Source organism: Plectropomus leopardus, chromosome 12 (assembly GCF_008729295.1).
Source record: "Plectropomus leopardus isolate mb chromosome 12, YSFRI_Pleo_2.0, whole genome shotgun sequence".
Taxonomy (NCBI): domain Eukaryota; kingdom Metazoa; phylum Chordata; class Actinopteri; order Perciformes; family Serranidae; genus Plectropomus; species Plectropomus leopardus.
The window spans coordinates 1,261,527-1,287,790 of record NC_056474.1 but is presented as its reverse complement, the minus strand read 5'-3'; the positions used below and the strand labels follow the sequence as shown (position 1 = coordinate 1,287,790).

Sequence of the window (26,264 nt, the reverse complement as noted above, 5' to 3'; positions counted from 1 at the left end):
AACAGAAACATTATCAACATTTTTTAAAGCGTTTTAAAGAAAAAAATAAAAATACCAACAATTTTGAAAGAAAAGAAAATCAACAAAAATGTTTCTTGTAAAGTGTGCAGTTTAATAGTACCAATAAGGGACATGGATGGTCGTGTCAGAGAACGTATGGTCTTGAAAATAAGCCTCAGAGTCATGGGAAAATGTGTATGAACTCGGTAAACATGTGACCACGGCTCTATGAATCCTTCCTCAGTCTGGTGGTTTTTAAACGTAACTCCCCACACTGCTGAGAGCTCTGTTCAGTGTGAACTTAACTTTGTGTTTCGGGGGCTTCAAATACGAGGCAATGTCTTAATCACTCGCGGTTTTTAAAGACTTTGAAGGGTTCCTGAAGACAAAATTACTAGATTTGATCTGGAAAAAGCCAAAAAACTGCTGTTGCAATGAACCTTCACATCAGGATCCGGATGAATTGATAGTATTGACTTTAGGGATAAAACCCGGTTTAAAACACTGACAATATATTTCTCACTTTGAATTTTACAAAAGCACCATATTATTCAAATGTCAGCCGCTCCTCAGCGGAGTCTGCAGTTTCTCGCCGTCGTCGTTTCCACTGTGGCTTAAACTTATTCACCCCGCACCGCCGAGCCTCGACTCTGATGACTCATCACTTCTTATTGACTCAGCGGCTGCTGCTGTTCATACTAATTCATGCCCGTCAATAGGAGACGACCTATCGCAGCCACTTCTGAATCCAGAGTAAGTCTGGATTGTGTCAGCCACTCGGAGATCTACATGAGTCAGAGGAAGTGAGTAGAAATATGTTTTGCAGCCAATTGCGGATCGTCATCGTTCATTTATCAGATGAGAGTGGTGATGTTGAGCTCCTCTGCTGGAGTCAAGGAGCGACGTCGAGTAAATCCGAACGCCATAATTCATTTAAGTTTTCACTGTCGAGTTTCCAGAGCGATCTGTGTTTCTCACATCTTCACAGCTTTCATTTTTATCTCCATGTTTTCATCTCTCAGGCTTCTTGCAGTTTTTTATCTGATGCACGTTTTCCGAGCAGCAGTTTATGACTGAATGTCAGGAGGTCAGGGTAACCTTTGCTGATAGTCGTGTCTTTGTTGCAGGAGTGTGTGGCTGCTGCGGGCCGCTGAGGCCGAGGTACAAACGCCTGGTGGACAACATCTTCCCTGAGGATCCAAAAGTAAGTCACCAAACTTTACACACCCTCAGGTAAACATTAGTTTTTTCAGTGGAGAAATAAGGCCGATATGTATTCTGTACTCTGGTGGCTCGGCTTCTCATCATAACTGCCTATATCGACCAATCGTGCAAAACATGGAGATGACCTCTGTCATTTTTCTGACCCTGATATTACCTGTTGTGTTTTTATATTTGTAAAGCCTCCTGCAGATTTTAGCTTTTTTTGACCAATTGTTTGTCTTTATTTTCAACACAACTTGCAGGTATAAATCAACCAATAATTTCTGTCAATATGACAAAGACATAAACATCAATAATAATAAATTAAATAGATATTTGACATTCCCGTGACAACTAAAATACATAAATAAATAATAAATTCATGCATTGTAGCCCTGCTAATATGACAGAGAAGTAACAAAAAAGAAAACACATGTGCATCTTTTTAATGCTCCTTAACCCTTACCTGCCCCTCCATGGGTCTTTCTCCAACTCCCATTACACATATATAACCTTTCATACATGTGCATTATAAAAATAATTCATTTGAAAAAAAATAGATTTTATCATTTTTATAAGTTTGGCGCAGCTCCACTCTGAGACAGATCGATGAAACTTGAGTACGACATCAAGATTGATGTATGCGGACTTCACGATGACATTAACTACTGAATTACGTGCTTCGACGCCCATTCTAACAAATCACGATTAGCCTCAGAGGGCTTGACAATATACGACGTCCCTCTGTCCTTAGACCCTCACATCGACCAAAGAAAAACTCACCCCCCCCCCCAAAAAAACCCTATAACAGGAGAAAGAAATGGTAGAAACCTCAGGAAGAGCGACTGAGGAGGACAGAGAGACGTGCAACAGATGTCGTACATCGAATTGATCAATAGATGTCGTCTTTCGACGTCAACATGCAAGTACAAAACATCGTCAGCGTTTTTATCCATCTACGCCGCTGTAGCTGCCAGAGAAAAATGTAAACAAACATAAACGGAGGCCTCGGTTTGGTGTATTTATGTGTGTTGACAAAAGTTAGAAGAGGAGGAGAACGTGGCGGGAAAAGAGGCCAACCCGGCATTAAAAAATGTTGCAACAAGAGCTCGAAATAAGCCTTTATTAGCATCTGTTAGTGTTTAGCAGTGTGGCGCTGATCAGTGCGTCGTTTCATGCTGCATTTCTATTGGTTGGTCAGTAGCTGTAGGTCGTAACAGCAGTCACACAGTGAGATGTTCGTCCCAAATTTCTGATACTGTCAGAAATTGATGCCAGGCGTCTTTGATCATAAGACCGAGATGACGGACGAAGGCGTTCAGTTTTGTTTCCGTCCAAACCGTTAAAGTGAACACGACCTCTCGAGAGCGCCATGAGGCAGTTTCTTCAAATTTAGCACAAACATCCACTTTGAATCAGAAATGATTTGATAAGATTTGGTGGTTGTAGGTCAGGGGTCAAGGCCACTGTTACCTCGTCTGTCTCATTTTGGTGAACGTGGCATCTCAAAACATCTAGGGGAATTTTTTTAAAATTGGCACTATTTCTCTCTTTCTTTCTCTCTTGAATTCTTTCTGTCTGTGTCTTTTTTCCTTTTTCAAAATGACAAAAAATAGATATTGTACATGAAAGTCAAGGAGACTGTAGAAAGACGTTGTTTTTTCAGTAAATGTGGGTGTGTGAGTCTGACTGTTGCTCCGTCAGACAGCACACGGCGGTCACAGTGTGGGCTGTTAGCGGCGCGTTAACACTGTGTTCGGTGCCCGGTCGTTACCGCACTGTTGAGATTACTGTGGAGACCCAGTGACACCTCCGCCGCCACAGAGCGCCACAGCCACAACGCCGAAATAATTGGACGACCACCGAGCCAAATGGCAGCTTCGGTCTTTCGTGTTTGTGGTCATTAACTGTGACGCGTCTTTGATAACAGGACCATGACAAGTTATTATCGCTGGTTTGATTCCTTGACCCCCGTTAATTAATATGCCAAAATGTGTATGTGGCACACAAGGGAGTGCCCCCCCCCCCCAATTTCTTCTCAAGGGCCCTTTGGTGTAAGCAAACAGGTGCGGTGGGAAATCGAAATGCTCGAATGGTCGAGACCTTGTCAATTTAATTATCACTCGCTGAGAGCCCGAGGAGCTGAAAACACTCGGGGGACGGCCGCTCTCAAATTAACTTCCTCCTCTTTATGTATGACACCTGGTGGATATATATTTATACTGGCTGTCTGTTGTCATATACAGACTCGCACTGAGTGCTTTATACGTTTCTAAAAAAAAGGGCAATTTATCTAAAAAAAAAAAAAAAAAAGTAATTTTCCTGCTCTAACATCCTGATCTGTGCTGCAGCACGTTTTCTTTAACGAGGCCGACGTTAAATCTGAAAAGAGCGAGGACATTTTTAGTGTATTTCTTCTTCTTACTTTAGTTTGATTTGTGTGTGCAAGATTTCAAATTGTGCACAGTTTCAGTCTTTAAGATATTTTCTGAGCAGTGATTTGTAGTTAAATAAAAATGAATGGAGACTGGTGTGCTCAGTGTGTGTCGAGTTAATTATGTTAGAAAAAATCAGCGCCAAAAAGACCCACACTGTAAAAAATGTCTGTAAAATCATGACATCATAAAATTGTAAATAGAAAAACGATGAAACTGTTCAGTTTACAGTAATGTTTGTAAAGCAGTGAACCAAACAAAACTGTTTAAAGTAAGAATATGTTAAAATAATTACATTTCTTTGCAGAATTTACACATTTATGTAGTTTAAGCACAAGAAAACAGTAATACAAAAAATAATACAATGCTGTCAAATTCGAGTTTTTTTCTGGTACTTTTTTTTTTTTACAGAAAGAAACTGTATTACACTTTACAAATTCAAACCTAAAGCATTTGAGTGTTACATTTACATGTTCCTTAAAAACTGAAAGGTTCCTATAGAAGTTTACTCTAAAAAATAAATAACAAAATGTTTTTGGGCATAAATATGAGGACATTGACTAAAAAAGTCATTTTACCTGCCCAAAACAGCTATTTGAAATAAAAAAATATAATAATTATGATTTTCTAATGTGTAGATTTTCAATTGTAATTCCAACAGTTTTAACTGAAAAATAAAATGAAAAACAGAATTTACAGGTTGTTCTGTAAAGTTGTTTATAACGTTGTTGTATTTTTACAGAAATATTCTGGCAAACACAGCTGACAGTATTTTTTCTGTGAAAAACAGCAGCATTTTAGTGCAGCGGACCTCGATGTGGTGGAGTGATCTTTTAAAGTGCTCACATGCACTCTTGTAACAGACAGACAAAGAAGCAGGAAATAATAGAAAAAACGCCACCGTGTTTGAGCTCAGCGGCCTTTGACAGGGCGCTGTGATCCTGCACAGGTGTGCTGGGATTAAAATATATAAATATACATCTGATCAGACTTCTCCTGTAAGTCCTGTAAATGTGGACCGCTCTGTGTTTTTCTTCAGGATGGCCTCAGCAAATCTGACATGGAGAAGCTGACCTTCTACGCCGTGTCGGCTCCAGAGAAACTGGACAGGATCGGAGCTTACCTGGCCGAGAGGCTGAGCCGAGACGTGGTGCGACACCGCTACGGGTGAGTCGCTCGTTTGACACGTGGGCATTTCTTGTGTTCATAAAGGGGCAGTTCACACGGCAACGGTTCTTGCATGAAATGTTAGACTTTTGTCAATGTCAATTTTATTTATTTTATTTACACATTTAAAACAACCGCAGCTGACCAAAGTACTGAAAAATCACAAAGACAAGGGACAAAAACAACTAAAATTAGTAAAACATGACAAAAAGTACAAGAAAAATAAATTAAATGAAAAAGACATTTAACGACACAAAGTAAAGAAAGCTCTCACAGAAATCATCATTAAACTCATCAGAACTTGTTCTGTGGATTTTTTTTTCTGTGATATTAAAAGTCTCGTACATTTACATTTCTGTGAACCTCTCGGTGCTTTCTGCTCCTGGAAACTAATTAAAATGAATTGAGACACAAAATCTCTTTTCTAAAAGGAGGATGGCAGAACCAAATCAGTACAGTGATTATAATGTCAGAGATGGTGTTTAATTGGCTGTGATTTTTATTCCCAGAAGCCGACAGTCGGACAACAAACGCGTCACTCTCTCTCCTCCATCTGTAATCGCCCATGTGTCGCTACTAAACCATTTGGCACGTCCCAAAACACTCTGTCCGTCCAGTGAAGTGACACGTCTGCGTGCCGCCTTTGTTATGTCACTCAAATCCCAAAGCTGTCGTTGGGTTTGGCGGAGTTGTTGATTTCGACTTTTATAAATTCATATCATGAAATGTAAACACTGTTCACTGTATCAGAGACAACACTAAACTGTGGCTGTCCATAGTAACGCTGCTTTTTAGGAGAAAATTAATCTGCATTAAAGTGATAGTTGTGGATTTTTGAAGTGGGGCCATATGAGATATTTAAGTATAGTCAGTGTATCACATACAGTAGCTGGCGTTTGGCGCACTCCGGGTTTGCGCTCCGTGGTCACAAAATGCAACTAAAAAGTCACGATCAAAGCTCTGCAAAAACAAACACACGCCTCACATGCTCGCACTAACGCTGCTCATTAACCTCACTGTAAGCTGGAAACAAACTAACAGCTCTGCAGTTCAGATATAAACAGCATTTGCAAATCACAGCAGTGCTCCATGGTCTCAAAACGTGACTAAATAGTCACAGTCTGGAGCTCTGCAAAAGCCCTGCTTTGTGTCTCTGTGTGTGTGTCAGTAGCTGTTTCCATTACAGATTTGCACAAAACTTAAGCGATATTTTTAAAATTATGATTGCAAGATGACTGTGTTTCCATTTAGTGACATCATGTAACTTTTTTAATGATGTTAGGCGATTTTCTTCTGGCGATAACATTTCAGTAAGCATGCCGATGGATGTTCAAAACATTGGCAGGTTTAATTCTATTGCAGCCACTCAATAAAGCCGATCTGATATCTCTGTAATTTCTTTGTTTCATATCAGAGTGAAGAAGAGCTCGGTTTCTTCCTCCGTCCACACAGACCGAGTCATGTTTTGTAGAATGTGACTTTGTTGTACTTTTTCTTCTTCTTTGGGTTTAATGGCGGTTGGCATCCTTAAAGTCGCATTACCACCACCTGGTGCAGTTTTGTGAAAAATGTCTTTTTAGAATCGCCTGACGTACCACCTCAGGCAAGCGTAAAAACGTTTTTGCATAAATTGCGTTATTAAAGCTTTAATTTTGACAGCCTTGGGCAGAAACATCATAATGAAATATTTCGCTCATTGTTCAGAAATGTGGTGATCGCCATGGAGGCTCTGGACCAGCTGCTGATGGCCTGTCACTCTCAGAGCATCAAACCCTTCGTGGAGAGTTTCCTGCACATGGTGGCCAAACTGCTGGAGTCCAGAGAGCCGGACCTGCAGGTGCTCGGGACCAACTCGGTAAGACCCGGTGACACCTTTCACAAGATTTTAAACTGTGAACCCTGAGAAAATTGGTTTGATTTCTTTCAGAAACATGGGGGAGAAAAGGCAACTTGGCAACAAATGTCATGCAAATTGCAAGAATTTGTTTTAGATTTCAAAAATACGATCGTGTTTTTACAAGCGAGGATAAAATGTCAAGAGAATTTTTTTTAGAATTATCACATCAAAATATTTATTTAAAATTTCTTTGAAAAAAAATCAGGTAATTTCTTTTTTGTTGTTTTTGTTTTTTTTGTGTGTTATTTTTGTTTTATAACTTTCCCGTGTTTTTTTGTTTGTATGTTTGCTTTTTTTTTTTCAGGTCATTTTCTTGTACTTTTTTACTAATTTCTTGCTTATTTGTGGGTCGATTCTTCTTAAATTGCTCATTAACTTCTGCCCATGTTTTGAAAGAAATCAAGCCAATTAGCACAGTTTTTAAATCCTTAAGACACAGCACTCTAAAGACTGCTCTCCGAGGGGCGCAGGCATAAGAGTAAAAGAGTAAAAAGTAAATGAAATCACTTTTAAGAAGTTCTGACATAATCCACTTTGTTTTGGTTAAAATTACCTTCAATGAGTTGATGTGGTTTTAGCAGAACTCATTAAAAACACAGATAAAATAACAGGTAGAAGTATAAAAGAATAAGACAATATAACTAATAATCAAAACATGGAGGGAAAAGGGAAAAATAAAAAGGTAGGGATGACTGTAGGGCTTCCCCTGGTCCCCTCCATTTTTGGATAAAATGTGATTAGTATTTCATGACCGAAAATCAACTTTAATATTCATATTTAAAATTAAAAGTTCATAACATATTTTTAAAAAATTCTTATTCTTATTATGTGTTATTACCTAGATATAAAGTACAGTTTTACATAACTTACATAAAAAAATTGTTGCACACTTTTTCATTCTTTTGAAAAAAAAAATTTGACACTTCTGACCCCAGTTTCTCTGCGATGTGAATTTAATTAACATCTTTATTACACTCATTAAGTCCAGTGTAAGATTTTTTATTCTGAAATGAGAAAAAGCCTTTAAATATTTTCCAGAGATTTCGAAATGGGTTAACTTGACCTGCAAAAAAACAAGAGGGTTAAAACATAATCACCTCTCTGCCATGCATGAACACCGCCATCCCAATATATATGCAAAGGGAAATTGAGGGCGAATGTAAAGGTTGCATAGGGAAAATCGATGCAAATAGAAAAATGAAATGAGCGGGAGAAATATAAATAGCTGATTAAGATAGACTTTGTTTTATCAACTTATTGGTGGTAAAGACAAAAGATAAAAGCTGTTTGCTTTGTTTAAACGTGCTGATTGGAGGTTAAAGGAAGGTTAATTTTACATTTCAAGCGTGATGATTTCTTGCTTCTGTAATGTGCTGCTCGAGGCTCTGAAGTCTGCGCTGCTGTTTCATCATTCTGAAGTGAAATTATTATTATAATTATTATATCTATAATGATTTAATCTTTCTACTGTTTATAGAAAAGTCTTGTGTGGTGGAGAACCTTCCTCCAAATTTAAAATAATAATAGCTATAAATAATATTTGGGGTGGGCTCTTGTGAAAATGTGTAAACCAGTTTCATTTTAAGAGCTGCAGCGGACAGAGTTTCGTTGAATTTTCTCAGTTGTTACACAGCAGCTGCTCTCAGAGGAACATAATGACATCGTGTCCTAACAGCAAACGAGCGTCTGATTTCCGCTTTGCAGACACCGCACTCGCCGTCATTACTTCCAGGCCAAGGCCACGTAGGCGTGTTATGGCGCCATACTGAAAAAGCGAGCCCCTTATACGTGGGAGCGGCCACGTATGAGGGATTTCTGGGAGCTGATGGTCCACGATTTCACAGAGGAATTGTGGATTCAAAACTTCCGGATGATCCGCTCAACTTTCTCAGAGTTATGTGATGCAATAACAGCTCTGTAGCTCCTGCTGCATCATGAGGGAGCCAGTTCAAGAGACACGGCATCAAGACACAGCATCATGTGACCTAGAAAAGCAAAAAAAGTGTTTCCATGTAAGTTTAATTGAAATCCCTTCTAGTTCTGCTGCATTGCATCTGCTGCAGCTTGTATCATAAAAGCCAAGAGCGCTCACTCCGCAGAAAAATCTAGGGCCCAAAACGTCTCCAGAAGTATTCTGCACACCACTCCGACTAGTAAAAAAACCCAACAAACAAACAAACAAACAAACAAACAAACAAACAAAGACTGAGTCTGAGGCTGAACGAGGGGTCTCAGACTGATGATGCGGAGTCCTGTCTCATGTATTTGCTCCTAATTCAAAAAGCAAGTTTTAGTTAAGATTCAGTATTTATGCATGTTGTCATTTCAAATGTTGCCTTGAAATGAAAGAGCCTCATTTTCTGAGACGCCAAACCAAAATTACCATAAAACCACAATTCATACCACACACACACACACACACACACACACAGCAAGGCATAAGCAACGAGCAGAACATAAAACCCATCGCTCCGCTGCAGCCCAGAGGTTGATGTTGGTGGTTAAATACCTAATTTAACTTTGACTCTGGCAGTGGAAATGGCTCTTTACCATTTCCTGCGAAAAACTAATTATTATTAGCTTCTATAAGCCGCCAGCGAATGTCAGCCTCATTTCTCCTTCCAAGTCTTCGGAAGGTGAACCCAAAGTTGTTTTTTTTCCTCCATCATGCCTCCTATTCTGAGCCTGTCGTCCTTGCCTTTGTTGGCGGTTCATCTGAGCAGGAAACGGAGCTGAAGCTTTCGAAAGCGTTTGCATTATTGATGTGTGGTATTTAGAGGAGGATGCAGAGACAGGTGGGAGAGTTTGGAGGGTGGAGGGGGTGCAGCCCGCCTTTAGGTGAGTGCCGTGTTAATTAATTTTTTCCTGGTGGAGTCGGCCGAGATGCTCCATTTAATGTTTGGTTTTACGGAGGAAAACGAAGCGCTGGTGTTTGTTCTGTTGGGTAATTATCAGTTTAATGAGTTTGTTTGAGATGTCTGCAGAACAACACAGAGCTCAACAAATTACGGCAGTTTTGTTGAAAGAGTGCTTGAAAACCGGCAGACCGCTTTCGGTGGCGCCTGAGCTGTGACTAATTAGTTGCAAACATCACACATTCGGGTTTTCGTGGGGACTGCTCTGCAGAGCTGCTCACACTGGGCTGAAGAATACGATCAGCTTTATTTCCTCTGTCGCCAACATCACAAGCAAACAAGAAAATGCTGCCAGAGGTCAGAGTGCCTGAAAGGATGATCATCGTTTATTACAACTTGGGTCTTATTATCTTGGGTTTATCCTACTCAATAAATAAATAAATAAATAAATAAATAAATAAATAAATGAAATTGAAAAAAAAGATTAATTTCTAATGACAATAATGTTGTAGATTTGCGTTGTCGCAGATCCGCGCTGCCAGCCGCCATGTCAGAGACCTGCTCTGCCAACCGCCATGTTGGAGACTGTGCTACCAGCCGCCATGTCTGTGATCCGCGCTGCCAGCAGCCATGTCAGAGATCCGCGGTTTCGGTGACAGCCGCCATGTCGGAGATCCATGATGCCGGAGATCCATAATGTCGGAGATCCGTGCTGCCAGCCACTGTGTCGGAGTCCCGCGCTGCCGACCGCCATGTTGGGGACAGTGCTACCAGCCACCATGTCAGAGATCCACGCTGCCAGCAGCCCTGTCACAGATCTGCGCTGTTGGAGATACCCGCTGCCAGCGGATATCCGCGCTGTGTCATCCCCACTACCAGCCGCCATGTCGGAGGTCCACGCTGTTGAACATCCACACTGCCAGCTGCAGTGCCGGAGATCCGTGCCGCCAGCGGAGATTAAATTCCCTGCCTGGAAATGTGCTGTGTATTATTTTCCGAAAATGCTTCCTGGGACTTTAAGTTAAATTCCTCACATTCAGTTTTCGTGTCCACAAGCGTCCTACCTTTTTGACTTTTGTCAAAAACTCAGATGTTTTCCAGAGAGTTTTATTGCCATTCAGGAGTTTTAAAACTCCCGCTGTCAGTCGCCTCACGCTGCCTGTGAGAAAATGAACTCAGAGAACCCTGAAATAACTCGGTAACTGCATCCAGGAGCATCGAAGAAAAAGCTGTTTGGAGCCCCGGGTGCTTTTTGAGTTGCCTTGGCTTCCAGATTCTCAGCGTGTAATCCAACTTTCCACCAAATGTCACTGAAAATGAGAGAAGTAACTTTTCTGCTGACTAACAGATGGAGAGAAAACCTCGTGGGCGGAGGCGATAAATCATCCTGTAAACAGATTAAACAAAGGTTTTCTAATTAGTCCAAGAACGACATATTCATCATTAGAAACATGCACCATTTATCACCTTAAAAGTAACTTTTTCCCGTCTTTACCACAGACCGGCGTTTCTATTTTTACCCCGAGCTGTGTGTGTGTGTGTGTGTGTGTCACCGCAGTGTTTCTCTCCTGCCTGTGCTGCCAGCCATTCGCTGTTTCCAAATTGATCTGCCAGTTAACTTTATCTCAAGAAATTGGCAGACTGCGACGGTGAGGAGTGTCTCTCCTTCCTCTCCGTCTCAATAGACGAGACACTCATCAGTCCGAGCTCGCGCACATGAAGCCACTGAGTCACACTCACGGGGGAGGTTATTTATGTGTGGAGCCAGGTGTGTCACAGCAAATAGTTCACGAAAATCTCCATTTCTATTTTTCTGGTCGATCAGCCTCATATTTCTACTTTTTTTTTTTTAACTTGCCCGATCAAAATTGTGTTTAATTTCTGGATAATAAATTCTTGGTCTGCGTTTTAGTGAGTTCAAAAAGTCTGGAACAAAACAAAATGGAGACAGGATTACCCTTTTTTTCTTTCATTTCCTCGGGCATGTGCCTATGAAATGAGTTTACCGACTAAAAGACTAAATGTGGTCTCTAATCTGAGTGAACTCCACCAGTAATTTGTCTCTCCCCTGTTAATCCCCTTTTACACTGTCTGTTAAAGGAATAGTAATATTAGCGCCAAAGCTCCTGCGGTCATGAAAAACCTGGAAAAGTCTTTAAAAAAAAAGCAATTTACAGGACTGGAAATGTTTTTTCAAAATCATTGAATTTTGTTTCACAAAACTGTATAATAACTTATGATGTGATCAAGGATCATTGGAAATCAGAAAATTTAAATATAATTTCATTTTTTCTGGTTCCTGTTAAAACTTAAATACGTGGGCCCGCTGGTTTGGAAGGCATCTTTTCTTAAAATTTCATCAAAACCCTTTAAAGAAAAAAAAATAGCCTTCGTTTGTTTTTAAATTGTCAGAGATTTTTAAAGGAAAAAGCCCCAAATTTAAAAATTACCAAAAACATTTTAAGATAAACACTAATCAATTTGAGAAACCTTTTTTGGGTTTAGAAGGCATGTTTCTTAAAAAATGAAACATTTTTCTGAAAAAAAAAAAACATTTTTAAAGAAACTAAAGCTCAAAATTTAAAAATCATTAATTTTATTTAAAGATTAAAACAATTCAATTTTTTTACTTAAAAATTTCCAGTAGTGTTTAAAAAAGAAAATAAAGAAAACATAAAGGCCTAAATTTTAAAATCACCAATATTTTAAAAAAAGTTAAAAGGTTGCCAACATTTTTTTATTTGAAGATTGTTTGTTTAAAGAAAATAAATGGCCATTTAAAAAAAAAAGTTTTTGTTTTAGATGGCTTGTTTCTTCAAAAATCATTAATTTTTTTTAAACGAAAAAAGAAAAGCCAAAATGCATTCTTAAAATAATCACCAAATACTTAAAAAATAAATAAATCTTTGCTTCAAACCTGTGGGCCCAAGGCATTTAAATTGTATGCCTCTCCTCTAAAGCCAAAATAAAAAACAAAGTCCTCAGTGCTTAAAAACTGTTTGACATGCCTCCTTTTCACACCAATCCCTCCCCCTCATAAAACACAAACAGTCCCGAAGTTATATTTAAATATTCAGTTCTAATCCTGTCAAAGTCATTATATAATATATATTCAAAAAAGCTACTATATATTATTGAAGACGACCTGATGAGGAGTATCGATGGTCGTTTCAGTTAATATGTATCAACTTTGACTTTTACAAAGTCATGAAAATTTATTAGTAAAAAAATGTACAAACCCACCAATATTCCCTCTCTTTTTTAGCTCTGTTTTTGGTCTCCACCAGCTCCTGAGGGGAATATACGTCTCTTTAGCTGCAAAATGCTCCACTTTGTTCACCAGCTGCTCTCTAACTGTATCCGTCTGCTGTCTGCTGCTGAGCAGGTCGAGCACGGCGGGTTCATCCGAGCTGGTTTGCTTTAAGCGTGTAGTGTCGATTGGAGCAGAACCTGAGGGTCGTAAATTCAGAATATTGAGTTAAACCGTAATTTTCCTGGAGATCGTCACTAAAAGCTCATCGCAGAGAGTCATTAGATGCGTTTCTATTATAAAACTATTGATTAGTGCAGCTTTAATGACTGTACCTGAAGCTGTGTGCAGTAAATACACATTAAACTTCCCCGTGTGGCTCGAGGCCGTCCAGCCGCAGCTGCAGAGGAGAGTTTTGATTATCGCTCAGCACAAACGAGAACCGAGGGGAAGCAAACTCCCAGTCTGACCGTTAACAGGCCGGAAAGGTCTTCGTCATCATTACCTGAGTCAGGACTCCCGAGGCAGCGGCCCGGTATGACTCCGCTCGCAGCACCAGACGTCAGCGCTGAGAAAGTGCAGATGCCTCCAAAGTGCTGTTAACTTCCTGTTTACTTTCTCTTGACAAACTGTCGCCCTCTGACGAGAGAAAGAAGAAATGTTACTCATGATGGGGATGCAGGAAGTGAAGCATTGACGGGTAGAGGTAAAGGCAGGGCCTCAGATAAAACATACGGACTGCTTTGTAATGTTCTGCGCTTATCATCACTTGAAATCAAGTGCTGTTTAAGACTTTCCGCATCAGAAAGTTGCTCAGATGCTTTAAGAAACACAGCCGCCATTCAAACCTGCAGGAAATGACATGTAAAAGAGGACGATAATCACTTTGGAGAAAACTTTATCCTTGACGACATAATTGGAAAAACGTCTAGTTTGAAATTCAGTGTTTTCAAATGCGCTCGGTGCATCGATGAATAATGATCATCTTAACTGAAATGTTGATGTCTTTGTGAATGGACTTTGCATAGATAAGTAAAACCAGTCACAGGACTTTTTAATGCCTCTTAAAAAAAAGAGCACTTTAAAAAAGGCCTGAGGGGAGAGAAACAAATAGTGCTTGTGTTTGTATCACGCTCCCATTTTACCGTTGTAGAAAATCCAAACTGCTTTGCCGCGAGGCGTCAGTGAAGCACGAAGCCTGTTACTTTTTGATTAGACTTATTTACATGATGAAACTGCAGCTCCAACCTGAATTACCCTCTCTACACTGAAAACACTCGTCCCCTCGACCTGAAAGACTTTTTTCTTCTGGTGGAGTGAAACGGAAATGCCAGAAATGTGTTCAAATTGTCTCAATTTTTTTTTCTTCTTCTTCAAGTTTAAATACTGAAAAATATCCAGATATTTCAGTCTGATCCAGAGTGATGGAACGACCAAAACTGACATTTCCATGGAAAGTACACATGGCTAAATAATAATAATAATAATAATAATAATAATAATCAACTTTATTTGTATAGCACCTTTTATACAAGAAATGCAGCTGAACATGCTTTAAATGCTTTACATCATAATAAAACCTGCAAATAAAAATAAGATTAGAATAGAATACAGAGAATGCATCTTCACATGGATAAAACCCACCAGATAATAATAATGATAATTAAAAATAAGATAAGTATAAAAATTTAATTCACAGAATGCATAACATAACATGGAAAATAACTAAATAAAATAAAACCCACCGACATTATTAATTAAAATAAAGCTAAAAATAGGATGGATTAAATTCATAAAATTAAGGAAAATCCAACATTTTTAAGAAATTAAAAGGTCATTTTATTTGAGTCCTGAATATCTGTAATTTTGGTTTGCACACGGTGCCCACACTCAAGACCCCCTCAGCACCTCAGAAACCCAGTAATTAGTCCCCACTCTCTGTACGTGTCTAACGCCTGCATCCCCTCCTCTGCTGCCGTAACACGTTCGATAAACTGTGGGGAAGCCGCTCTCCTGAGCGCCAGCTGCCAGCGTACCTCCCTCAGTCTTAGCCATTACTCCCACGAAAGGTTAGCTACAAAAATGAGAGCAAATTACCAGGTAGAACGGCGAGGTTTTGCTCACCAATACCGAACTGTACAGAGGCAATTTGTTGCAGTGGACAATGATAGGGTAGCGAGGAGCGCTACTCGAGCACAGCTGACTGAGCGGAGAGAGGTGGCCTTTCCAGAGGACCATCACGCCTGTTTGGAGGGAGGAAATTATAGGCTGGACAAAGAGGGGGAGGCTCTCTAATGGTTATTATCATAATCACCAAAGCTCCCAGTTCATCTAAATGCAAGAATATGGTGGTATTTTTTACTGGAAACATCCTGCATGGCATTGTGTTCTCTGTGTTTCTGTTTCTGTCCCTCCATTGTTAAAAGGTGAAAAGTCAATAAGCAGCTACACGTTCGCTCTCAGGTCGGATTTTGAGGGATTTGAACACGAGTGCAGGCTGGCAGAGGTGGATTGAGGACAGGTTTACATTTTTGGAAGCAACACTGGAGCACTGAGAGTCTGCCAACATGAAGTCCAGACTCATTTCTCTTTATAGCTGAGGCAGGCAGTTTCATCTTGGCATCATTGGGCAGAAATCCCATAATATATACTGTAAACATATTTTTATTCAAGTGGACTGAAAGAAAACTAGAGTTGTGCACTTTGCTTGGCTCTGTTTTCAGGCTTTATAAAATCCAGCGTGTGACGGGAGACTTTGGTCAGTCAGACGTCGTTTCAGAGAGAGGCAGTTCCTATTGGCTGTTCTGTAAACGCAGATGTACGTCACTTCAGTGAAAGCCTGATTCAGTGGCAGAAAAATGCTCACGCTGCAAAGCAACCAACGAAAAAAGAAGACAAACTCATCAAAGAGTCTAAAAAATGAGTCTGACAATAAACAAAATGCTCGTAAAATGGATGTTGTTTCAGAGACGGAGAGAAACTTGTGCTAATACTGAAGGCCCTGTTACAGGGGTTTTTGGGGGGAGTTTTGCCTTAGTGGATGTGAGGGTCTTAGGACAGAGGGATGTCGTGTAAAGCCCTCTGTGGCAAACTGGTGATAAAGGGCTTTCTAAATAAAAATTTAATTGAATTTAATTTAATTGATGGTAATACCTGAATACCTTGTTGTTTTTTGTGTTTGGAGAAAGTTTTTTAAACCTCGTAAGTGCTCTCTGGTTTTGAGCAATTCTGATTTCACCTCATCTGGGTGCACAACATTTTGCTCTGTGACTGACAGACTGTAAGACAGATAGCTATGTGGCTAGCAGCCAAAAAATGTCTACAGCAAACTATGGATTGAAATTTCGAGGAACACAAAAGTGTGTTATGTGAACTTATAAGTAATCTTCACGTCTCATCTTGGTGTCCTCTGAAGCCCTAATGAATGTTTCCCTCACCTCCCTGTCCTCTCTCCAGTTTGTGAAGTTTGCCAACATTGAGGAGGACACGCCGTCTTACCACCGCCGCTATGACTTCTTTGTGTCCCAGTTCAGCGCCATGTGCCACTCGACTCACGAAGATCCTGAGACCAGAACCAGGTAAGAACACAGACACTTCTCACAGAGAAGAAGAACATCATGCTGTGGTCAAATATTTTAATTCGGTTCATCAAATTAGATTATTTTCAAAGCAAAATTACTTTTTGAAGACTTTTTAGACTGTATGTCAGCACTGAGATCACAACCTTAACCCTTCTGTGTGCTGCTTATTGATGAGGGTTTTTTTGGCCTGCTCTTCTGTACTTATTTCTGCTCACCTATGTTCACGTTTGTATGTTTTTTCATATTGTCTTGATAGCATGGGATCCCTCAGGGTTCAATTTTGGGCCCCTTCTTTGTGCACATGCCATGTTAATATTCATCACATCAAAATCCAGTATAAAAACCGAGCAGGCCACACTCATTATATGTCTTTAGGACTTTAAATATTAGATGGCAAATAATTTTTTGTAACTTATTAAAAGTGTATACTTCTATCCTCTATAGGCACTGTAGCTCAGGCTCCAACATTTTGCTTCTTACATGTCCGAGAATCCTGGAACTGTCCTAAAAATCCTAAAATTGTCCTGAAATCTGAGAAACATCCTAAAATCAGAGACGCGCAAAAATCCTAGACACATCCTAAAATCCTAAAAAAATATCGGAAAATACTAGAAATATTCAGAAATACTAAAAACATCCTGAATTCCTAGAAATGTCCTAAAATCCTAGAAATGTCCTGAAATCCAAGGAACATCTCAAAGTCCAAGAAATGTCCTAAAATGCTAGAAACGTCAGAAAATCCGAGAAAAGACCAAAAATCCAAGATTTGTACCAAAATACTAGAAACATCCTTAAATCTTAGAAATGTCCCAAAACCCAAGAAATGGAAGAAGTGGTCTAAAATCTTAGAGACATGTTTGTGGCTGCTGGACTGGCCCCTGGCCCCCTGTCATTTTTCAGAAAGTGGCCCCTGAGCACAGTAAGTCGAGTCCTCCTGCTGTAGACTGTTCCCTCCCTCTGATTGTACAGATTCTTTATTATCTTAATTTTAAAGCAAACCTAATCTAAATGTTTTTCTCAGAAGTGAGGCGGTCCACAACGAAAAGATGAATCGTTTAATTTCACTCTTTAATGCCCCGGGGCCGCTGTTGGCGCCGTTCACATTCGTGCGAAAGCAGCCGATTGATCACTGATACCGTAAATAGGTTCTCTGATTAGTTCTGTTCATGGGCTGAAATTAGGCCTGAGACGGAGACATCAGCAGCCTCAGTTAAAGCAGCTTTTAAGACATTACTCTAATTAATTTTCACTTTTAAAAGTTTTTCTGTCCACCGTTTCATCCTTTCTGATTATTATTTTGAAGACAGTTGAGCGCCTGTGTCCACGACTCCACCTGTCAGACACAACCCCCTCTTTTAATGCGCTGATGGATTGCAGCAGCAGCTCGTGCAGGTGGGGGAGGGGCTGTGACACATCATACTAACCCTAACCCTCGCACTTGAATCCCGTGAATACAGAATGAAATATATCTCCCCCGATATTCATATTTGAGACCACAACATCAGTGCAGAAAAGCCTCGCTGCACTCGGATTAAATTACGAACGTCTGATAGACGATTGAGGATGAAATGGAGAGAATAACGTGTCTTAACCCTCTAACACCTGGATCCACATTGGTGTTTTTGTGCTGCATTGAGACACATTTCACCAGCATATAAACCTGAAAAAATGTTTGATTTCTTTGAAAAACAGGAGAAACAAAACCCTAAACCATAATGAGCAACTTTGCAAGAAATGTTCATCAAAGTGCAAAAAAATGAGTGAAAAAAGGTTACAAGGAAATAATCTTAAAATGAGCTGGTGAGTATTATTAGATATGATCAAAAAACCAGGAGAATATATTTATAATTCTCTTAATTATTATATCATTATTATAATTATTGCTTTTTTTATTATAAGTATCATCATTATTGTTATTATGATTATTATTATTATTATTATAACTAATAATGATGATGATGGATGATGATGACGATGATGATGATAATAATAATATTTGCAATTTCTTAACCCTTTGAAACCTGAACAGATTGGCTTAATTTCTTGGGAAAAAGGCAATGTGTAACTTAATTTACCTGAAAGTTTACTAAAAAAGTAAAAACAATAAAGAAAATACCCTAAAAAATGTTCTTTAAAAACTGTAATGATTCTGTAACTGTGATGATGAATATTTTTTATCTCTGGATTTATTTTCTTAGACATTTTCTCTAGCTTTAAAAACAAAACAAACAAATGTTTTATAATGTTTGGCATGTTTTCAATCATTTTCTCATTTGTTTTTGTATTTTACTTTTTTATAAATATATATTTTAAGGTAATTTCTTTCAACCTTTTAACTAATTTTTTGCTAATTTTTGGGCCAAAGTGCTGGTGCCTTCTCACCAGAAAAAAACCCCAACTTTTTTGCTCATCTTTCAGAGGGCTAACAGATCTGGAAGGAAAAGCCAAAAATGATTGTGAATGAAGTAATTGAGCAGGTGAATTTTGAAAGGGCCCTTAAGTTTAAGTTAAAAAGATAAAATTATGCCAAATAGGCTCTTTTGTACAAAACACCAGCCTTCTCCGTGGTGTTTTATTACTCTATAAACCAATTTAAAATCAACAGTTTGCAGTTGTGTTTTTAATAAAAGAAAAATGAGCCTGCCTGGGGAGCCAGACGTCAGGCAAACACAATTTTTCATTGTTTTGAAGGCAGAGAAAGTCTCTGCCTGCCAGCGGCATTGTTAGGCTGGTATAAATAGCTCGGCGGCGGCGGTGAGGCTCAGGCTGTGACACCGCGCAGCACTTTACAAGACGCCTTCTCCCACCGAGACGCCCGGCCTCTCACTCCCATACAGATGAGCAGCGCGTTAAAACAAAACCCGAAGACTTTGCTCTCTCGTTCATCTGGAGAACAGCTCCCCTCCTCCAATATCACTGCAGTTATTTGCAAAACTGCGACTGAAGCAGCAGCTGCGGTCTGTGTTTGTGCTGAGGCGCGTGAGCACAGTTGTGCATAGAAATGGACTTTTATCTCCATCTGTATGTATGATTGTGTGTGCCGGTGTCGGTTGGGGGTGTGTGTGTTACGGTGAGAGCCAGGGGACGCTGGGATTATTTTCGAGTTGGCTTGATACCTCGCCGCCGCCGGTGCGCTGTTAACAGTATGACTTCTCACTTTTTTTTTTTCTGTCTTTCATTATTCCGTTCGGCGGCGTCTCGCTGTAGGTGGAGAGGAATTCCCAAATAGAATTTCTCTGGTGGTTATTGGATTAGACCTAAGGCGAGGTCACCCACGCTGTTTTTCATATTATTGCTCATACACTTGTTTGTGTAAGAAACAGAGAGGAGAGACGGAAATAGAATACGGTGAGGTCAGAACCGCCGGGCTTTGATTGGTCCAGAGACCCTGCTGGGGCTTTTCTGCGCAAGTGTGTGTGTGTGTGTGTGTGTGTGTGTTAGTATCTGTACTGTTTGAAATTATACTGAAGTGTTATTAAGATGAGTTCTTTGGAAGTTGAGAGTCAGAGTGAGTCAGCCCTGCAGCTTCAATAAAATGAGAAAAGCTCAGACGACATCACAGAAACCAGAGAAAAGCGCCGTTTCTATTATTCATTTGTGTAAAAGTAGTTTCTTTTCATCCGTCTAATGTCAAACCAGTTTTTTTCAACATATTAGCGCTAGGCTAGGGCGGTATCACAGTATGGCAGTATACCAGAGTATTAAATGCCAAAGGTGTTTTTTTAAATAGTCATAAATCCAGGCGCTCCTCTGTCTGTTAAACTCATCGGACCTCATTCACAAATATCTTCCTAAGTATTTTCTGAGATTCTTCTTAAGTAAGTTCTTAAGAAAACTCTACGTCAGATTCATGAACGTGCTCGTAAGCGGCACAATGGTTCACACCTGCATTCTCAGATCGATGGATCTCCTCGTAAACTGAAAGCGCGCGCCAGATTTATTTATGTTAGCATGAGTAAACGCCCGCTAATGCCCTTAAGAGGGCATGAGACTGCAGGGCCGTGTGCAGACAGACAGAAGTCACAAAGAGATATTTTCAGGAAAACAAAGTAAAGACGGAGCGACGGAAAATACAAAAAGAACTTAAAGTGTTTGTGAAGTGGAGGTACTGCTGCAGGAAGTGAACCGCAAACGAGCGGCGACATTTAGTCGCGTTAACTCTGAATATAAAATCACACAACAAAAAAGATGCAATCACACACTCTGTGAGTGCTGTATCTGGAGAAGGGCGCGGTACAGATAAAGATACAAAACAAGTGGTTTGATTTGATATCTGACACCAAAATAACAACAAACAAATTCAGATGAGAGATGCAGAGCAGTGGGGGGGGCATCAGGTGTGCATCGGACCTGGCCCAGAGTTAGCGCCTTCATTATTATAAAGTAATTATTATGAACTTAATATTAGAAAACCACGTATTGTGCTTAAACGTGTCAGCACTTAAACATGCGTGTGAGTGCTCTGCAGTGTGTGTAGATTCAGTCCCAGATGTCTGTTTATAACCAAATTATAAGTATAAGTATAAGTATAAGTATAAGTATAAGTAGTATTTTATTGATTTGTGATTTTATTGTCATCACACACAACACAAGGACAAAAAGTTCTTACAATATACACTCTAATGTATAACAAGTGTATACATTTTAGATAACAGCATAAAGTAAATAATATATGGTGGTAGTGACTGAAAAGGTGTACGCAGAAGCACAATTATACATAAAATCCTGCATTAGATTAAGCTACCCACCACAAAATGCCAATAAAAGTTAGAAGAAAAAAAACATCCATTTCAGTTCTTAACTCTCAAAAAAGGAGCAATTCGTTTAAAAATCAATAGTGAGTTACACATTCTTAAATTTAGGTCTGCATCATTTCAAAATCTAACCCAATAACAGAAACACTTTTTTTTAGCTTTTGTGACAGTAAACTTACAAATCTCCTCTCCTGCAGTGAAAATAATCTTTGTACCGGAAACTCTGTTTAGACAGAGAAAAACGTGACTTTAGTTGATGTCAGGATGCAACATTTGAACAAATTACCGAGTTATCTTTACGCTTCGGGGGACAGTCACGCCTGCATGAGCAGAACAGATCTTTTTTTATGAAAACATAACCCCGTTTGAACAAACAACAGCGCTGCTGCTTTTCCAATTAGGACTGTCTCCTCAGTTTTATCTCTGAATGAATGAACACAAGTTTTTATTATTGTGCCATGCATACAAATCTGCTTCCAAGACGCCACAAATCCATTTAAACCAGAACTGGTGCTGCTTTTACATTTTTATTATCTTCAGCAGAAGTCAAAACATAAAGTATGAAGGAAATCTCGTAATTCCAAACTGAACCTGTTTCGGAGCTGTTGTCATGGATGTGTGACGGTGCTGTGTGTCCGTGTCAGGATCCGTGTGGCCGGGATCAAAGGTCTGCAGGGCGTGGTGAGGAAGACGGTCAACGACGAGCTGCAGGCCATCATCTGGGAGCCGCAGCACATGGACAAACTGATCCCGTCCATGCTGTTCAACATGCAGGACAGCGAAGACCTGGACAGGTACCACGCGAACACACACACACACACACACACACACACACACACACACACACACACACAAACACACAAACACACACACACACACACACACACACACACAGAGAGTGAAATGTCCAGAATTTCTAGAAATCTCCACAAATCTTAGGAATGTCCTAAAATCCTTACCTTGAAATGCCTGAAAATCTGCAAAATGTCGAGGAATTCTAGAAATATTCACAAATTCTAGCAATGCCCCGAAATACCCAAACAGTCCTAAAGTCCCAGAATTATCATAACATCTTATAAATGTCCTAAAATCCTGGAATTGCTCTGAAATCCTGGAAATGTCCTTAAATCCTAGGAATGTCTAAAAATCCTAGAGACATCCTAAAATCTTATAAATGTCCGAAATTCCTTGAAATTTTCTGAACTCCGTGAAACGTCCTTAAATCCTGGAAATGTCCTAAAACCTTTAGAATATCCCGAAATCCTTAGAAACATCCAAAAATCCTAGAAATGTTCTAAAATCCTTGAAACATCCTAACATCTTATAAATGTCCTAAAATCTCTCTCTGAAATCCTAAATCCTAGAAATGTCTGAAAATCTTAGGAATGTCCTATAATCCTAGGAATGTCATAAAATCGGATAAATGTCCTAAAAGCCGAGAAATGTCAAAAATTTTGAGAAATGTCAAAAAAAAAAGGAATTTCATAAAAGACGGGAAATGTCCAAAAATACTAGAAATGTCCTGTAATCCCAAAATTGTTCCTAAATACTAGAAGCATCCTAAAAACTGTCTAAAAACGTCCTAAAGTCCTTAAAGGGCTCTGAAATCCTAGAAACGTACGTAAATCCTAGAAATGTCCTAAAATCCTAGAAATATGTACAGGCTGCTGCCACTGGCCCCTGGGCCCCTGTCATTTTGTAGAGGTGGCCCCTGAGCACAGCGTGCTGACTTTCCCTCGTGCAGAGTTCAGTCTGGGACGTCTGCAGCCGAAGTCTTTTCCGTGACTCGTGAATGTGCGGTGAGAGGACGCTCTGAGGGAAATATTACATTTTCAGAGGTGAGGACTCTTCTAGTTTGGAGGTGACCTCATTAAAAAATTCCCATCAATCAATTACACATGTGGCGCTGGTGCTTTTCTCTCCAGGCGATCAGAAAAGTAAATTCTTCTCCTGCATCACCAAACTTTTCCGCTCTTTCAACCTGTTACCCCGGCAACTGGCAGGACATCAGATATCCCTGAACTCACCTGTAACTTTTTTACCTGAAAACACATCACCCATCATGGCCGACGTATGATTTCTCTTCATAAACACTTTTGCTGTCCTGTGTAAAATATATCTGTACACTGATAAGGTTTATTGATAAGGTTTATTTTACTTCTTTTCTCGTAACTTTTTACAAATTTCTTGCCAATATTTGTTTAATACTGGCCAAAGCCCCTGATAATAATAATCTTTTAATTTCATTTGTGCAGTATTTTCCAGGGGACACAGTTTAAATGCAGAATTTACTTGCAGATTGCGACACATATCTCTTCTTGACGGTATTCTGTGTGCAGTATTTAACAAAGAAAGGGAGGAAACAAAGCCGGCTGTGCTGCGATGTCCTTGAGTTTCAGCCTGATCATAACTCAAGTGTTAAAAGAAATACCTTCTTTTTTTTTCCCTTTGCAGCTTTTATTTCTCCTCCAAACATTTCTCTTATCACACGTGGGCAGTGTTGTGGGGACAGGAGGAGATTTATTGCGCGTACGGTCTGCTGTCTTGTTGCTTTTCCTCGGCGTCGTCACTTTGAGTGAACGTGCAGAGTTTAGGAGCTGAGGCCGCTCAGACAGCAGAGTGCAGCTGGTGTTCAAGGTTACTGCAGCAAAGCGCGACACTGTGACCGTGTGACTGCGCCCGCTCGTATGAAGACAGTTTGGGAAGCAGCGCTAATGTTAGTAAGGTCGGCTTAGCGGTCCGATTAGGGTTCAACCTTACCTGTGCCGTGAGCACTAGAGGTTAAATCATGAAAGATTTCTTGCAAATTGTTAAAAAATATCAAATCCAGAGGCTGTTTTTTTTACCAACTTGGACCCAAAGTTGGTGTCAGACTCCGTCCTTTGTCTTGTGTGTTGTGCGAAATTAAATTTTCAGTCTGTGTCATCACAGAGGTTGACAGCCGGTTTCTTAGCAACGCTAGCTCTGAGCTGTCAGTCAACCGTTGCCGTGGGAAACGCCCTTCAGACGCTGTCTCCACACTGTAAAATCTGATTTTACTTAAGAATGTAGGAAACCAAAAGAAATATAAGTAAACATAATTTGTGTATCATTTGTTATTTTAAACTTTAATTTGAAATCCAGACTCAGAAAATAACAGAACAATTTGTTATTTTATTATCAGTTTATGAATTGGATCCCAAACAAATAAAGGTTTGTTTTTCATACTTTGAATGAATTCCAGTGTGTTTTTAAGTTGCAACAACTTAACAAAATTAAGTAAATGTGGCTAAATTTCAAGCAAACTTTAACATAAAGTAAACGTAAATTAAGCTTGATCGTTATATTAATTTTACTTTTTCAAGGCAGTTGAATGACGATAATAATTTACTTAAAATCAACTTGTCTGATTTTACAGTTACAACATTTTCTGAACAATCGCTGTTTCATTAGTTAATATCTGCAGTCACAGGGAGTGGAGAGTGTCTGATGTGTGTTTTCTGCTCTCTTTGTTGGACCTTTGACCTCTTAAACTCGCTGCCCGCGGAGCGAGAAGAGTCAGCATCTATCGTAAATCCTGCCGTTGGATCAGATCTGTCTCTGTGGATCGGAGCCGCGGCTGCAGGAGCATAAACCCTCGAGTGTGGAAGTTAAAGCTTCGTGCCTCCACACACCTCAGACCTCATTATACCCCGTCAGTCCTCAGACCGCGGCCTGCGGTGCCGCTGATTTGTCACACTGAGGAGTTTTCTGCATCTCCTCGAAGCCTCCTGGGAGCGAGAGCGCTGCTCTGCTTTCAGCGGTGTTTGAGGCCAGTGAGATTTATGGCGAAGATCAGCGAGGCGGGACAGGAAGCTTAACGCTGGTCTCTGTACGTCTCACCTGTCGGCTCACCTTTACTCCTCTTTTTTCTCCGTTCTTCACCTCCTCTTTGTTTTCCATTTGACTCCCAGTTCTCCTCTCATCTCCTGCTTTCCTTTGTCTCATCTTCCATGGTGACAAAAATAGAACAAAAATACACTTTTACACCAAAAGGTATTTGATGATATGATTTTCAGTCAAATATTCATTCATTTTCAGAATTTTAACCCTTTAAATAACAGGTTTTGTCATGATGCAACTATATTTTTATATTAAAAAATATAATAAAAGCACAAAATATGAATTATTGTCAATATACTACATGAAAAGTATATTTTTTTTCTATTAATACAGACTGGGATATATCAATGATTAGCAGCAACACTGATTGTGACAGTCCCCCTGGTGAAAGTAGCATGTATTTTCAAAACTGAAACGACATCATCAGGTAGAAAATAGTAGGTTTTGTCTTGATGCCACTATATATTTAGATGAATAAAAAACAACAAAAAAGAAACACAAAATATGAATTATTTTCAATATACTAAATGAAAAGTAGATTTTTTTTAAAAAAAAAATCACAGCCTGGGATATGTCAGTGATTTTGAATCAAGCTTAAAAAAATATTATATATTAATGTAATTTTCTGCCTTTATTGAGGTTATTTTTTAAATAAAAAATATTCATTAAGTTTCAGAATTTTTGTCATGATGCCACTGTATTTTTAGATGGAAAAATCCCCCACAAAAAATACTGACTTATTTTCAATATACTACATGCAAAGTAGATTTTTTTTGCTGCCGACAGTCTGGGATACGTCAGTGTGTGAGTGTAGCTGCTGACAGTCTGGGATATGTCAGTGTGTGAGTGTAGCTGCTGACAGTCTGGGATATGTCAGTGTGTGAGTGTAGCTGCTGACAGTCTGGGATATGTCAGTGTGTGAGTGTAGCTGCTGACAGTCTGGGATATGTCAGTGTGTGAGTGTAGCTGCTGACAGTCTGGGATATGACAGTGATCAGCAGCTACATTGACTGTGACAGGTCACCTAGTGGAAATAGCATGTATTTCCTCCATATGCCAAATATGGTCAAAATGACCTCATCAGGTGGAAAATAGTCAAAATGACAAATTCAGAGTCAAAAGCCCAGAATGACACCCAGAAATAATACAAGTCCTGTTTTTCTGCTCTGATGGCTGTGGGATCAAAAATGTCAGTTTGAATGGGTTTCAATGGAGCATTTTTGGACCTGAACAGTCTGAATGTAACTATTTAGTTTCCACA

The 26,264-nt window shown here is 39.6% G+C and overlaps 1 protein-coding gene across 1 annotated transcript in view; it reads left to right on the top strand.

Moving 5' to 3' along the window:
- Window positions 1–26,264, top strand: part of efr3a (EFR3 homolog A (S. cerevisiae)) — a 140,377-nt gene that overhangs the window by 49,827 nt on the left and 64,286 nt on the right. Inside the window, 5 exon segments of the mRNA XM_042497592.1 lie at window positions 1,128–1,204; window positions 4,678–4,805; window positions 6,510–6,660; window positions 16,264–16,385; window positions 21,787–21,936. Of these exon segments, the coding sequence (XP_042353526.1) occupies window positions 1,128–1,204; window positions 4,678–4,805; window positions 6,510–6,660; window positions 16,264–16,385; window positions 21,787–21,936 (628 nt within the window).